A 16,119-nucleotide genomic window follows, 5' to 3' on the forward strand; every position below is an offset into this window, starting at 1 on the left:
TCAGCCAGTCAGGGGGAATCTTTTTTCATTCCAGCGAAATATCTGAGTTTATTACAAAGCTGATATCTGGTGATGTGGTCAGGAGGCCACAGCAGGGAGAGAATAGTGGTCCTGTGAAGCTCACTATAAAAAATTTAAAAAACACCAGCCCACCCTACAGTGAGGTTGAATTGTGACATTTTACTCAGTGACCTTTTCCCCTGGCAGGAGCCCTGGCTAATTACTTTACACTCATTCAGTCATTGTGTGTCTGTCACCCACACATTCACAGGTTGGCCTGGCTGACATGGCTGCAAAAGTAACAGCTGACATGTGTGGTTAGCATGATGAGTAGATGATCACGAAGCACTCGGTTAGCACCCTCAGCTATGAAGGTGTACACTATTACTCTGAGGAAATGATGTAAGAAAAGGGCTGTGCAAAAATAGCTAAAAAAAAAAATGACAAGAAAATCGAAGAAAAGGACGTGAGATTATTAGAAACATCATTCTTAGTAGAAAACAGGATCACCATAGAGAGTAGTCTTCCTTTTGTATCTTCCCTTCCATAGACTTTCTACGTTTTTAAGGATATTTAAAGTACACTGAAATAAAATTTATTAAAAAATTGCTTTTATTTTTTCATAAATGGACAAATAACTCTGAACAGGTTATATTATAATAGTATAACAATGCTACGTTTAAAACAAAAAAACAAGAACAGTTTCAAATATAATATGTATTGCCTGTGAAGATTTTTATTGACTCAGGAAAAGTGAGATGATTCATAGGCTGACTCGGTTGATTCAATATGAGCGTATAATGCAATACCAGGGCAAGTGTAATTGGGTTTCAGAATATTAAACCTCTCCATACCTGAGCAAACTTCATCTTTTCCAAGGCCTGATATAAGCCCTAATATGCATCTGCCTGTAACAGCATGCTTGCATCACCTGATTAACCTGCTCCTGAGACCAGACTGCTCCAACTCAGGAGTCCAAAGCACCTGCCTTTCACATTTTAGCACATATGGTAACAAGAAATATTCAGTTTGGTCTTGACATTTCTTTTTAACGTATCTTTGTCATTTTGGTAAATATAAATTGTTTTTAATAGCATATGTCATCCTTAGTGATTCAATCAGTTTAGAGACGCTGCAAACAACTGAGAATATAAAGTGCGAGGTGAAGAGTACGGTATAAATGTCAGGAAATTGTGTAAAATGTCCGCTAAGGTGACGTCTTTGACTAGTTTTGTTATGACCTGTAATCCAAACCGCAAAATATTCAATTTATCATCATAGAAGGCTAAGAAAAAACACAAATATTCACATTTGGAACCAGAATTTTTGTCATTTTTGCCTAAAATTTTGTGTTGTTCAATTAATCGATTTATCTGCTAATCATTTCATCTCTTCTACCTGCGTCAAATGCATGTAATTCTTGGGATTTCCATGTTTATTTTTGTTGACAAATACACCCATTTCCAAATGATTATCTAGCCTAAAATACCATTTGTTGACAGTTAAAATGAATTCACATTAATTAACATCAAATTACGGCTGAAATGTTTAGTTGATTATTCAATTAGTTAATTGATAGAAAATTAAGCATCAACTATTTTGATAATCATTGAATTGTTTAAGTCATTTTTCAAACAAATATACCAAATAATCTCTCACTCCACGTTGTTTGAATGTGAGGATTTTTCTGTTTTATACCACTATAAATTTAGTATCTTTGGGTTTTTGGGCTGTTTAAAAAAATAACCAAATACTTCACCTTGGGTTTTCTGGAATATTGTGCTTGGCAGTTTTCAATATTTTCTGACATTTTATAAACCAAAGGATTAATCAGTAAATCAAGAAATTATTCAGTAGATTAACTATAAATTTAATTAAATGAAAATAATCACTATTTGTGGTCCTTCATCACACACAAAATCCTATGAAAATGAGAGTTTAGGAACATTAAGACAACCGCTTCTAGTCTAGTTTACAAAAAGGGACCAAATTAGCCTTTTTCCTGAATTAAAATAATTTCTCAGTTGTTTAAGGCCACAAGACACTTGGCCTCTCATGTTCAGTCTTACAGGCAGAATCACAAAATCGTATCACTTTAATTAGGAGGGGCACTCAGATGTCGACTGAGTGATTTTATAAATCAAAGACAAGATACAATCTTTGTGGATGTTTACAGACAGCATGTCGTGGGTTTCATATCAGAGTTTGCTTGTGAATAACATAAGAAACATCAAATATACAACACATCTATTCAATACTACATCAAGTAATGGGCTTGTCAGATGTCGATGCATTTGTGGGCTTATTTTGATGTCTCTGCACCAAGCGCGCTACAATTTTCTTTTGATTGCGAAGAGCAAATTCCCCTCCAGTAAGAGCCCTGTGTCCTCTGATAGCACTCAACCAAGAGAGGACTGCACCAATTAGCTACCATTTCTCTCAAGAGGCAATGAAGTCACTCTTTATGGGCAATCTGACACCAAAGGCATACTGTTGCCATATGCTGAATAATACCTCTTGTAAATAATGTAAGAGTTGGAGATTGAACACTTGAAAATGGCTGTCATCAGACTCTAAACAGAGTGTGTAAATTAAAACAGAGCTAAAAGGAAGGAAAATCATTATGCAAGATCATCAATCAAGACATTGGAGATGAAGCAGTATTAGTTTTTTCACTTTATAGGCCCCCAGAGTCATTTATGTATCTGCTCGGAAGATGAAAAAAATATTAAACCATTATCAGATGATCAGAGGCCTCCATATTCTGTTTGTCCTTGCTTTTGTAGCTCACACCAATGCACTAAAAAAACATTTTATCTCAAATTACACACACACAGTCAGAGCAGTCAAGACTATCTACCTGTCCATACAGACATCATAATAAATGCATCATAAACTGCCTAATACCCAGTATTAAGAAAAGCAATGGCAACTTGCAGACAAATCAAGCTGTTTTAAATTTTGGAGATTAATCACTTACAAGGCTAATCCTCTCAGTACAATAACAAATAGACCCATATTGTTGAAAGGGAATATTAAATAAACAGAACCCAGTTAAAAAAAATCATCACTTAGCAGCAATCCGCTTAGGATATGGAAATACAGCAGCTGTGGCACTGTTTTTAAATTTTTTCACACATTGTGAACATGACCAAATTCAAGAACATGAACAGAGCACAGTAGAAGTACGGTGCAGTAAATATATGGCTACAGCCAGCAGTTGGTTAGCTTAGCTTAGTATAAAGACTGAAAACAGGCGGAAACAGCTAGCCTAGCTTTGTATAAAGATGAAAAAATGTTTTATGTTTGTTTAATCCATACAATCCTGGAGTCTGTGCTGTCTGCAACTGCTCAGAGCCAAGAAATAGTCCATCATAAAACACTGTATTGTTGTTTCTCATACAGATTTAATAAACAAGATGCTATAGCCAGCTGTTTCTCTCGCTAAACTAAGCTAACAACCTCCTGGCTGTAGCTTCACATTTACTGTACAGACATGATAGTGGTATACCTCTCCACCAGAAAGCAATTACCCGTTCAAAAAATGTTTAATTTTATGCTTTAACTAATCAAGTAGGCATGTTACAACTCTGATAATGTCCAACCGCAATGAGTTAGACATGTGCGCGTCTATATACATCCATGTGTCTTTATTCGTTGAGCAGCTTGACTCGATAACAAGACTGTCTCAGAGGATAGGAACAGTGTAAGAGCTACAGTTGGTCTCTTTGCTGCTTTACCTGGAGCCAGTGCTGGTAATTAATGACAGAGAAACAAATCCCACAAGACATGAATTTTACATTAGGCTGTTTATATACACTCATGCTGTTCTGCTTCATTCAAGCCAACGTGACGGGAGCACACGGCTTGGCATGAAAGGTAAGGGGCCACAAGAAATTCATGTGCAGTTTCTTATCCAACACACGAGGAATATATCATTATTTCTGCAGATGAAAAGACACAGGTCATTGAGAAATTGTTGTGAAGCTCACTGCTTTAAAGAGCAGTAAACAGAAAAAGCTCCGCTCTGGACATATCCTTTGCATGCGTGGGGTAATTTATGAGGCTTGAAACTGAATACTGTGGAGCAGCAGACATAGCACAGTCACAACTAGACAGTCTGACTCAGAGGAGAGGTGGCAAAGAGGCTCACAATAAAGACACACACACGCAGAGAGGAAGATATATGTGCAGACAGAAATACTCTCCAAAAGTCTCTGTCGTCTACGCCCTATAATGTCCACTTAAACGATTTTCTGCAATAATCTTGCTGGCATTGAGCAATGGCAACAAGCAGAACAATTAGAGCTTTTCCAAATCTCTTGACTCCCTTACTTCAGCCTCTATTTCTGTTAGTGAACTTCATGCTTCAGAGGGTGGAACACAGGCTTAGTGCATGATACATCTATAAATGTCCTCCATCTAAAAGGCTCACCTGGAGGCGTCATTCAGGAATACAAAAGCAAACCAAAGTGGAGCGAGGTGCACAGCTGGTTTTAGCCACAAAATGGCTGAGCAAAAACATGAGCTTCGCGATGATAGATATGTGTGGCATGCAAGATATGAAATAGTGGTTTTGCTTGACATTTCAATTCGGCGCAGAGCCCACTTGTGCTCGCCGCTACCAGATTACTCCAAGTGGCTAAGCCTTTCAGACAAAGCCATTCATTTTATGCCTCTCGTCTTTAGGCCTCAGATCAATGCTACCTCAAAGACAAATTAATTTTCTCCTTTCTCTCCTTGTTAGTTTGAAATGCTCTCTGTATTCATGTGACTGAAATTCATTGGATTGAAATCAGTTAACGTCTTTGCACATCACAGAGAATACATTACCGGCGTCCCTCTAAGTTTTGTAACAGCCGGCACTTTGGTGTGCTTTTTTATTGACATGCACCTCTTCTGAGATCTCTGAGGAGTACGCCTTCTCAGAGTATCGATCATTGCTGTTTTGTGTTCACAGTGCATTAGCCGAGCATAGACATTTTCTTTAAATGCGCGTGAATTGTTTGGAACAATAAGCAGAAACATCAATACGGGCGAATGATCTTAGCTAATCACTTCAACCAGGACCAGAATTAAGAAACCTGCAGTCTTACACCAACAAAAGGTAAAGGAAATATCGACAAACTTGCTGAGGTCAATTATTTTCTGCTTTGATCACTTTGCTAAAACTGCCTAATATAAACCTCTAATCCTGCTGGCACTTCAGCGTCTCTCTAGGATGAGCATTACAGCCAAGGTTGATGCTTCTGACAGCAAAGGACACACACGCTCTCATTGTGTTACATGCGTTCTACAAAAAGAAGGAGAGAAATACACTGGGTTTGGTGTTCGAGGTAACTTCACTCTGTTGTCGATGAATCTTAATGGGCACAATTAATTTTCTTTACGCCTCAAGTGCCCCTCAGTTTCACAGAGAGAGAGAGAAAGAGAGAGAGAGAGATAGAGAGAGAGAGAGAGAGAGAGAGAGAGAGAGAGACATTATTTCAGCACCATTAGATTACCCTGCATAATAGGTTGTTTAATTCAACACCATATCATAGGCAGTAATAAATCCTAATAGCTACACAGTAAAGAAGTTAAAGGTGTAGATCTGAAAAAAACCTAATAAACAAGAACCAATTATTTTCAAGTGCCATTCACAAACCTGGCACTACTACTGTTGCTGCTGGCCTTGGCATCTCAAGATGCCTCCTCTCTCCTCTTGAGCTAAGAACATTTCAAAATGATGCCATAAAACACACACTTAATGACCCACAGTGACAAGTTCTGCTGCAAAGACAAATTTCTGATTGGATCCCAATAACAGAATTGTGGCAGGAAACTGGTGTTTACAATAATGAGTGAAATCAACAACTATGTTCTGTTGGGTTCCTTGATTAAATGCACTGTTGGTAACTCCAAGCCTATGTGGCATTTATGTTTACCGAGGCATTACAGTAGCTGAGAGAGCATATTAAACCCTTCATTGAAAATGCTCTGTGATGGCCACTTTCCTCCTCTCCCTGAGCCTCTTTTGAGACATGGAGGGTAATTATGATAATTCAGTTGTTAATTACATTTACATACATCAGGAACGTGAACAGTCAAGCAGGCAGTTTGCATGCATGGAGAACTCATTAAAGTTTGAGTATTTTTCATATCTCCTCTAACATACTCTTAATTGAGGCTTTGGTTGTTCAGCAAAACAGACACAAACTTTGAGCCGCTTGGGTGTCGAGTTATCATGCTGGGGAGATTCCAGGGAACGGCAGGAAAACAAACAGACATGTTGACAAGAGGCCAGAGTTCAGGAGCACACAGCCTCCATTGAGACATCAACGCCAACCCCCCACCCCACCCTTCAACAGCTTGGGTCAAGAATCATATTTCCTGCTGGCAGCCCCTCCCAAATATCCAGAAGTTAAAAATCATAACCTAATCTGGACCAGTGCTCGGGGGCAACCTGAGCCTCTAACATAGTGTGGAGTCGGGTCAAGATCGTTGTTTCCCCACTTCACACAGCGGGCTTAGCTCGGCTCTGTGGGATAAGGTGACTGCAGTCAGGTAATTAAGCCCATTATCAGCTTGATGTAAGGTCCCTGTCTGATGACACGTATGTCGCCTCTCAACACTTCACAGATTAATTTAAGCCCTCTAACCGCCTGACAAGATTCTTCACTGTAATTGATCTCTCTTTACAGCGTTCAGCCATTCCTCTACCTTGATTCACCATGTGGTACAATAGTAACGCACACTTCAGCCTGGTGGTTTCAAAAAAATATTATGCCACAATAGGAAGGTGATTATCTCCTGATCTATTTCAAAAATGGCTCCTGTGTGAGTTGACGATGTAGCCATAGCAACACAAACTGAAATCCCACGGTAAGGAAGAGAGGATAACCTCTGTCATAATGTGCATGATACTTCTCAAACATATTCCAAGCATTAGAGAGAAGTTCAGGGGGGCAGTGTTCATAATGGTTTTGGATAAGGCCTGAGATTAAGGAATTTGACAGGGTCCAAGCTTCAGCTGCAGTGAGTGCCTCAGCTTGCCTCATGGTAATAAAGAAGCAGGGTTTGTAGCGGCGCGATCCCACAGGGAGCTCTCCCTCATTCCAAGGTGCATCTGTAATTTCAGTCTGCAAATGAGCCCTTTCCCCAAGACTTACACAACCCTCTTTTCTTTATCGCACCTGAATTGCATCCAAAATTAAAAGGCAGCCATCTGTGACATCCCACGCTGCAAACATACAATAGAAGAATTACACAAAGACAATGAACTAAACCAGAATGGATCAGTGCTCACCTTCAGCGGGATCCGGTGGCCCAAAGTCCAGGTCATAGCGCAGGATGTAAAAGTTATTCCACACGTATAGCTGGTTGTCCCTGGGGTTGTAATCCACAGCGGTGATGTACTGGTACTGGTTGGGGAAGAGAATGTCAGTGTACTCGCCCTGGCTCAGCTTGGTGTTGTAGATGTAATCGATTTGGCTCCTGCTGGCCTCGCTCTCGTTCTCTTCATAGGTCGAGCGCACCACATGGAGCACGCCGCACACCATAAAGGCGTTAGAGGCCGAGCGCTTGTCATACGCCGTTTCCCATGTGGCCTCAAAGCGAAGCGTATACGGGTTGAGCTGGCTCACCACAATGCGCCCATTGTTCTGCTCTGTGGCGTAGATTACCCATAAACCCCTCTCGTCCACTGCCAGGTCAATGTCCGTCTTGCCGCCCCAGCGGTATGGTGAGGTGTCGTGATAGTTGGCGTTATTAACGATAGCCTCGCCGCTTTTGATGCGTGTGCGCAGGTCAAACTTGACAATGTTGCGTGTGCGTTCCTTGTTAAAGAAGATAGCACCGTCATAGGCTACAAAGCCTGTCCCGTCAACACGGTGCGGTAGTTTATAGGTGGTCGTCTGGCGAGCATTTTTGAAGTCCTCCAGAGAGGCGTACTCGATGAGGGTGTCGGTGCGGTACGGCGTCCAGGGCATGAAGAAGACTTTGTCTCCAGCCTGCAGTGGGTCTTTGCACCATGACCCCGCTTGCTGCTCTGCCTCAAAAAGGAAGGTGGCGTCTCCTACACCCTTCAGAGTCCCGGGACAAATGAAAACTAGTGACAGAGAAGAGAGTGAAACAAAATAGAGTAAGATAAAATATTTCAAACATACGTAGCACATTTGGCTACGACAAGCATCATTCTCGCTGCTGTACAAATCAAGTGCAGGACAAAAAGATCAGGGACTGTGAACTTGGGAGGAATATTTTACACTTACGCTAATGAATGGGGGGAAAAAAGAAAATAAATGAACATGTCAGAGTGATTATTCAGAATGAGAAATGTAAGGTTAAGAGAACTTGCATCTCAAGGGTCTGCTGCTATATCCTAACAGGGACAAACGAAATAAAAAGTGAAATGTGTAAAAAACCTGCAAATGAAAGACACAGGAAATGGGAAAAGTAGAGAGTAGACAGACACCTTTTTTCTTCTTCTTTTTTTTTTCTTTTTTTTTTTTTTTAAATACCAGCCTGTCTCTGACGTCAAATGCCACATGAATAGCTGGGTATATGGACACACAGCGCATGCATACTCACATGACTGAGGTCATAAACCAAAATGATAAGGGAACAGACTTCACATCTTGTGATAAGAGTGAACAACAGGTTGTCAATGGTGGTGGCGGCAGCAAAGCAGAGGTAAAATGAAAGTGGAGGTTGGGGAATAGATAAAACAACAGTGGTAAAAAGGATTTTCACTACTTCTGTGGCAAAAGACAAGAGTAACCACTGATGGGTGAGGGAGGTGGTGCCAAGGTTCCCATTTAGACGATTTAAATTAATTGGTTCTGGATGAGGAAAAGGGACACAGTGAATTCTTGTTTTCTTTTCAAACTTTTTTTTTTTTTTCAGCCTGTGCCAATCTCACTCAGCCATCACTGCTATTTCACATCACGTGCTATGGGTGCAGCAGAAGTTGGGCCAAGCAAACTAAGACTGAGCCAAATAAGAATATATAAACAACTACTCAGTCTTCAAGGGTTAATACAGTGCTAAGCAAGAGTCCCTGGAAAAATCGACACCGAACAGTTGGTGTTTTCTTACACGTTGCGAGAAAAATACTACATTCGATGACCGTGGATGTCATTTGAAATTCTGTTTTGAAATTCATTTGGACTCCATGGGTGCAAACAATCCTCCTATGGGTTAAGCATTTGACAGGAGAGGCAATCAGGGGGGGAAGGAGACGTGAGGGGAGCTGTACTCAACACCACAGAACAAGGAGCCGGAGAAGGGGGGAGAAGGGGGACCAGACCACTCATTTACCTTTTTGCTCCACTTCTATTTCAGGCATTGGAAAAGAAAGCAAAAAAGAGTGCAAAAGGGAGAGAAAGGTTATCATGAGTCAACTACCAGGTACAAGAGAAGAATTAGTTGGAGGATATGACCATGAGATGAACTGCAAGGCTGCTTTGGGAAGAAGAGCTAGGAGAAAAAAAAAAAAAAAGCATGTTTGTTAGTGAACGGCCTCTCATCCTAGGATATAAAAACAGACAAGTTATGACTGGAGACAAGCTATGTGCCATGCTTTCCAGCGCATTAAATTTTTCATTCCTACCGCCTTTAACTGCCAACAAAATAATGCACTGGCCACTGTAAAAGCAGAATAAATCCCTCTAAAAACGCTTCTCCTAAGTGGCAGGAGAAAAAAAAAATCAAAATCCTGGTCATATTTAGATGGATAACATTCTTAGAGAAACAGCACAGGAGTTATTTTTGGCATATATTGACTAAGGGTGGAATTTGTTCAAACTTTACAAACACAAATCAGAATTCGATTCCAAACTCGCTCGCCCACACACACGTATAACATGACACAGTGCTAATGTTACAGACCGAGCTCTTAAATGAGCCAAACAGAGCAACAGCACATGAGATGACTGATGAACAGTCTGCCTAATATGGAGTTTCTTTAGTGGGCTGTTGAAGCTGCATACACTGGGTGTGGAGGGAGGGGGGGAGAGAGAAGCTAGAGACAATATATGAAAGATTGGAAGTTAAAAAAAATGAGAGCAAAGAGGTTAGTCGGGGAGGGCAGGGGGGGAGGACGGGACAGGAGGTGAAAGGGAGGTCTGTTTGAAAGAAGAAAAAAAAAAGAATGAATATTTCTGAACATGTTTACAATTCATCAATTTAAATGCTAAGTACTTTCACAGGCAGGGACGAAAGCCTAGATCTGTACTTAGAAACTACTCTGAAACAACCTTTTAAGGTAGATTAACTCAAATCAGACACAGAGACTGTTTAAAATAGTGCGTGATTTAATAAACTCCACAGTACATTTAATTGAGTCATTTACACGATGGAAGACCAGAGCTGATCCCTGACAGGAATTTGGTTAATCTGAGAAAAGATGCAGAATGATCCCACTATTTTAGGATTTCACTGCACTGTCTTACTCAAACATCCCCTGTAATATGTTCCAACGTGACATTACTGAGTATTATGTGCTAATAGAACACCTAAACTGAACATTTGTGTGGGTAGTTTCTCCTTGATTATCTAAATGAAAGACACCAAATCTGTCAGTAAAACCATTTAAAGGGTCAGTTCACCCAAATTAAAAGAAAACGTATTTTCTCACTTATCCCCAGTAGAGTCTAGCCACGCTGATAAATTTGGTTTTATTTGTCCAGGTCTGCCTCTGTGATTTTTGCCACCACCTCAATACAATAGAAGCGACTGGAATTTTGTTTGTGGTGCTCACAGCAGTGAAATAAAAACATTTTTGTAGAGACTCTTTCAGTAGGAATAATTCCAAAAAAAACTGTTCACATGAAGGTCAGTGCATTATCCAGAGGAAAGAGATTTTGCTGCTGAGTTTCTTAAAATTACATTTGTCTGTCTCTGTTAGCACCGCAAACTAAATTCCACTTATGCCCGGTGTACCTGGGTGAAGGCAGACACCTCTGACAGACAGGGATGTTGTTTGAAAGGATTTTATGAAATCCAAATCCAGTATCAAATCCACATTTCATATCTAACGAATCTTGTAATCAGATTTAGCTTTCAACATGTGTAAAGAACTAAAGCTATAGATAACTACACCTCAAAGATTCAATTTATATTTGCAATCACCTAAACAGTTTATTGTTGTAGCTTAATTATGTTCATAACCTGTAGCTACAACCTGAAAATGAGATGAGCAGCGCATGATATAAAATAAAATTACAGATGTATCATTACATATAAATATTTTTCTCAAAATACTGAAAATTCCAAAACAGAAAGACCAAGTTGTGGTTAAAACATAGATATACGCACAATTGTTTAATTGGGAAATTCTCCAGATGTTGAGATGATCAGCTAAATAATTTCTCACCAATCTAGTTTAATAAACTTTGGTCTTACCGAACTACAAAAACACATGGTTACAGAGTGATGTTCGACTTCCTTCTCAACATAAACAATCTTTGGCTGAATGAGAGCAGATTAACCAGACAACAGCCAAAAGTTTAATTTGAGCTCTTAAGGAGTTAATGTAAATGAGTGAATTGTTTTAACCGGTGAAAGTGAATGTTCACATTCAGAAATCTTCACATTGCTTTGTGGTCTTTGCTAAAAAAAAGAGACAAAGAAATGTCCAAAAAGAGATTCATATGCAGTGAGCTTAATGAATCTGGGCATTTATCCAACCATATTGGAGTCCAAAACCTTAGAACGGAAACCTGGTCAAATAAAACTAAAACAATCTGCAGGGCTATACATCACTAGAGATGTAGTGAGAAAAAATGTTGTTTTTTTTTTCACAATTTGGGTGAACTGGCCTCGTAAATTACTGCAATGCTTCATACTTCAACACAATGTATACTTATAAATGTTAATCTGCTTCCATATACTTCCACATGAGTTGAAGTATCATCTGTAAAACAAACATTAGTTACAGCACATCTGTCTAGTCTACAGACACTTTAAAAAAAAACACACACACACACAATAAGAGTTCAGTATGAGATTTGGATGGCGATACTTACTATAGGGAACACACTCATACTGGACCTCTAAGTACTTGTAGGTGCCAGGGCATGGATCAGGAAAGACATCAGAGCCAGTGACAACCACACACTGCGTACGGTTGTTGCACCTAGAAGAAGAAAAGATTGACCAGAGATTTTATCATGACTACCCACACAAAGAGTACTCGGCAAAGACAACATTAATAAGACAGAGGGGGGTGGGGGGTTCATCGTTACAGCTACAATGAAACTGATGAAATCCCAGCCAGCACTGTCACATAGTATGTATTCTAGCTTAAACCTTGGCAAACAGAGAGAGGAATGAAAGAATTAGGGAAGAGTAAACGAATGTGAATTAATGCGATAATGAATAACAGAGCGAGAGAGCAGCTAAAGGCATGTTAGGAATTAGCCATGGCATTTCCTTTAACAGCGTCTTCATACCACTATTGAAAGGGAAGACATTCATTAAAACACACACGACAGGTGGCTGGTGACACGCAGTGGACTGGAATGGTGGCCTCTGGTGAACAGAGCGGCTCCTGTACATGTGCGCAACATACGCGACATTAATGTGTTTTTTCTCTGAAAGGTTATTTGTCCTCCAGTATGAAACGATGTCCCTCAGCGAATTAACAGTGTGATGTGTGAATTGCAAAGTTAGCGTGTATGTGTGTGTGTGTGTGTGTTTGCAGATGTTTCTGGGTGCTAAAAAAAAAGTTCAAGTAAAAGAGGGAGGGGGGGGGGAGAAAAGCACAGGACTGAGTTTGTGTAAATACTGTATAGGGTGAAATTGGCTCCACTTCAATCAAGCTCTCTTGAGGCAGAGGGATTGAGAATAATGTCAGCAGTAACAGAGGCAAACAGGAAAAAAAATTGGCACCAAAATAGGACATTCAACAATTTGCAAGCCTGAGATAAATATTTCAGAAGGTCAGCAGCAGTCATGCAAGTTGGACATACATTTCAACATTGGACTTGACTTTCAAAGAACCATTAGTAATTCAAGAGGCTTTCTGTCACTGCAAAATGGGATTGTGCAGCACAACAAGCACACAAAGCCCATCAATGCACTTTTATCTACACACGATGGCAATAATTTAATGAATAAAAAGGTAAATGTGTGTACATTAACCAGAAAGAGACTTCACTTCCCAAGCTGCACTCTAAATCAAGCTATGCATTTTCATAAGAAAAACCTTCCCCTTGAAACTAATGTAGTATTAAACATTATATATGAATAAAAAGACAAAAAGTCCATTATGGAGTTAACAAATAGCATCAGCATCATCAATGATGCTTTAGACATCAATGAAAACGTGTTGCCAGCTGCACTTAAGAGATTCACTTTTATGGCTTGACTGAAGTGAATGCTCGAGAGAGCTGCTGCGAGGGAAAAGGGTCACCGCATCAAAATGTGAAAAGACTGACAGCAGATGAGAGCAACAGAATCACTTCAACTGCACCCAGAGATATTCTATTTAATTCGGCGTATAGAGTTTATAAGTCTGACTGACACTAGTTCTCAGCGGTGGAAAGTAATGAAGTATACTTACTCAAGTGCTGTACTTATGTACAATTTTGAAGTATTTGTACTTGATTTGAGTATTTTCATTTTAATACTATTTTGTATCACTCCATTTCAGCTGTAGTTACCAGTTATTTTTGAATATTAGGGTTTTACCTACAAAACCTCTGATTACTTTTTTTAAGGTACTTGTCAATATACATCAGTTTATTATGTAGCTAAAATTAGCTCTGCCTACACTCAAGATGCTAGTCATATATTAATTCAGTGATAATAATCCAATATAAAATATATTTGATAATATACACTCATAGTATCTTTAAGCTTGATAAAATTAAGTACATTTTGCTGTTAATTTTTTTGTATTTTACTTAACGCTTCTCTCATCAATATTTTTATGTTAACAATGGATGAAATAAAAATGCATGATGCAAAATGTGTCGCTCAAAATGACAAAACACAAAGAATTATCATCAAGTTCAGCAGTTCAGAGCTTTTTATCCTCTTTCAGTTCATTGTTTTGATTTCCTGCTACTTCTATGTTTCAGTTCACTGTCACCGCTCATATCAGTGTAATTTTCAGCCAGTTTTCAGCAAAAAAATGACTCTCTGACTGTCTGACTTATGTTGCTCTTTGTCTGCAAAAAAAATAAATTAGTGCAGGTTCAAGTAAGATGTTCAATATAGCACTTTTACTAGTAATAATAATAATAATTTTACATCATGGCATTGCACTTCTACTTTAGTGAAAGGATCTGAATACTCCATCCATCACAACCTTTCAAGATGTAAGATTCACTCTGGAAATTATTCTACTGTAATTTTCAGATGCTCCTGCTTTTGGATTAAAGGGGGCTGTTGTTGCTAAGCCTTCAGTTTTAAACTGCCACTGAAATCACTGCATGTAAACTTTACCACACCAAGCACAGTCTTTGTAAGTGCTGCACCTCTGACCAGGTAAAAGATTTATTCTATTAGTTTTTCTGGGTCAGAGAATAGGTTGCTATTGAAATAGGGTAATGCAAGTCAGCAAAACAGCCTTATTTGGATTATCTTCTCATGTGTAGACAGTTTTTTTGTACCTACACTACAGAGAAAACAGAGAGGTGGAGGGAACAAGGCAGGTAGAGAAAGAGGTCGGACATACCGTCCATTTACAGTACATGTCTGCAGGAGTGATCACCTGAATATTAAACAGGCCCAGTAACCTGACTTTCCATCAGTTCCTTCATACATTTTTCATCCAGCCACTTTTTTTTGTCAACAACCAAACATTTTACTAGACAAAACACTTTGATGTAGATGTTGAAAATCACGTTGTTTGATTTCTGTCTAGTTCTTTTTCTTGAGAAAAACGGGCTGTTGATGTATACGTTCTGTCGCAATTTCCAAACCAACAAAACAGCCGCTCAGCGCAGCCGACTTCCCACTGTTTCCCTCTCCCCAATCTTATTTAATATGTTTGTTTATCTGTCTGTGGAGCTATTGCCTTTTATTAATCTTGACTGAGAACAAAAGAACACTTCGCAAATCCATTTCATGAGGCAGGTGCATAGAAGAGGAATGAATTGATCAAAACCTTACAGACGTTTGTTAATCTTCCCAATACTGGCAGTGCATTGTGTCTTAATGTGACGCAGTTAAAAAGTCCTCCTTGTTTTAGTTTGCTGCAGAATGGAGGACGACTGATCAAGGCCTCCCAAAGTTTTGAGTGCTCTAACATCCCTGGTTATCACATCAACCTTAATTATGGTCAGGAGCCCATTTCCTCTGATCTGAATCATTAGAATAATTCTGGTTAAAGGCTTGCGTTGCAGAGCCTTCACAAAGTTTTTTTCGCTCACACAACGCCTACAGGGAATTTCCGATGGAGATAAGTTTGAAGTGTAGCTTCAGCGAGTGAATTTAACTTGTCAACAGATGTGGTTTGCAATGTAGCTATGTATGTTATTGTATAGTACTGGGAATCGACTGTAAACTTAGAAAGACAGAGTAAGACAGAAGGATTTAATCTATTCCTGAGCTATTCTGTAGGCCTGCATCTCATGGGAGTAAATAAAGAAGCGAATGAAGCCGAGGGAAACCCCAGAGGTATAAGATGGTGGGCTATGATGTTCAGAAGCTAGCTTTAGGGGGGCGAGGTAAGGACAGAGCAGTGCATTAGAAGATGAACTGTGCTGGTTACTATTTATGAATAGTTCATCCGGTGCCCTTTAAAAAAACACACACCTCTAGGGGTAGTAGCCGTCGAGCTGAAGTGTTACTGAGCTGTCGTTTGACAGCAAGGCAGCATCCTGCGAGAGGGTAACCAGGATAAAAGGCATGATGATGGGCACTGCTCACTACCTAAGGCAGAGCCACTTCAATGCAATACAAGTGTTTGAACAAAGCAAGCCCAATGTTCCAGATAGGGAATTAAGAGGGTGTTCATGTGACTCGCAGACTCTCTGAGCTACGCTGATTATGACTCAATAGCAGCAAAAATGCGCAGCTGGTGTGAACAGCTCTGGCACACGGATGTCAATTCCTGCCTGTCAAGAATTAATCTGCGCCCCAGTTTTCTGAATTTCAAAATGCCACCTACATAATCTAGTCAATGAA

At 39.6% G+C, this 16,119-nt stretch overlaps 1 protein-coding gene across 2 annotated transcripts in view; it reads right to left on the reverse strand.

Annotated features, from left to right (window-relative positions):
- LOC121908560 (adhesion G protein-coupled receptor L2-like) overlaps positions 1 to 16,119 on the reverse strand; it is an 87,751-nt gene that overhangs the window by 32,634 nt on the left and 38,998 nt on the right. For both annotated transcript variants that reach the window (XM_042428681.1, XM_042428680.1), the window contains exons 4-5: positions 12,009 to 12,118; positions 7,289 to 8,089 (exon numbers count right to left, since the gene is read on the reverse strand). In XM_042428681.1, coding sequence (XP_042284615.1) covers positions 7,289 to 8,089; positions 12,009 to 12,118 — 911 coding nt within the window. The remainder of the gene's footprint in view (positions 1 to 7,288; positions 8,090 to 12,008; positions 12,119 to 16,119) is intronic.

This window comes from Thunnus maccoyii, chromosome 12, assembly GCF_910596095.1.
Source record: "Thunnus maccoyii chromosome 12, fThuMac1.1, whole genome shotgun sequence".
Classification (NCBI taxonomy): domain Eukaryota; kingdom Metazoa; phylum Chordata; class Actinopteri; order Scombriformes; family Scombridae; genus Thunnus; species Thunnus maccoyii.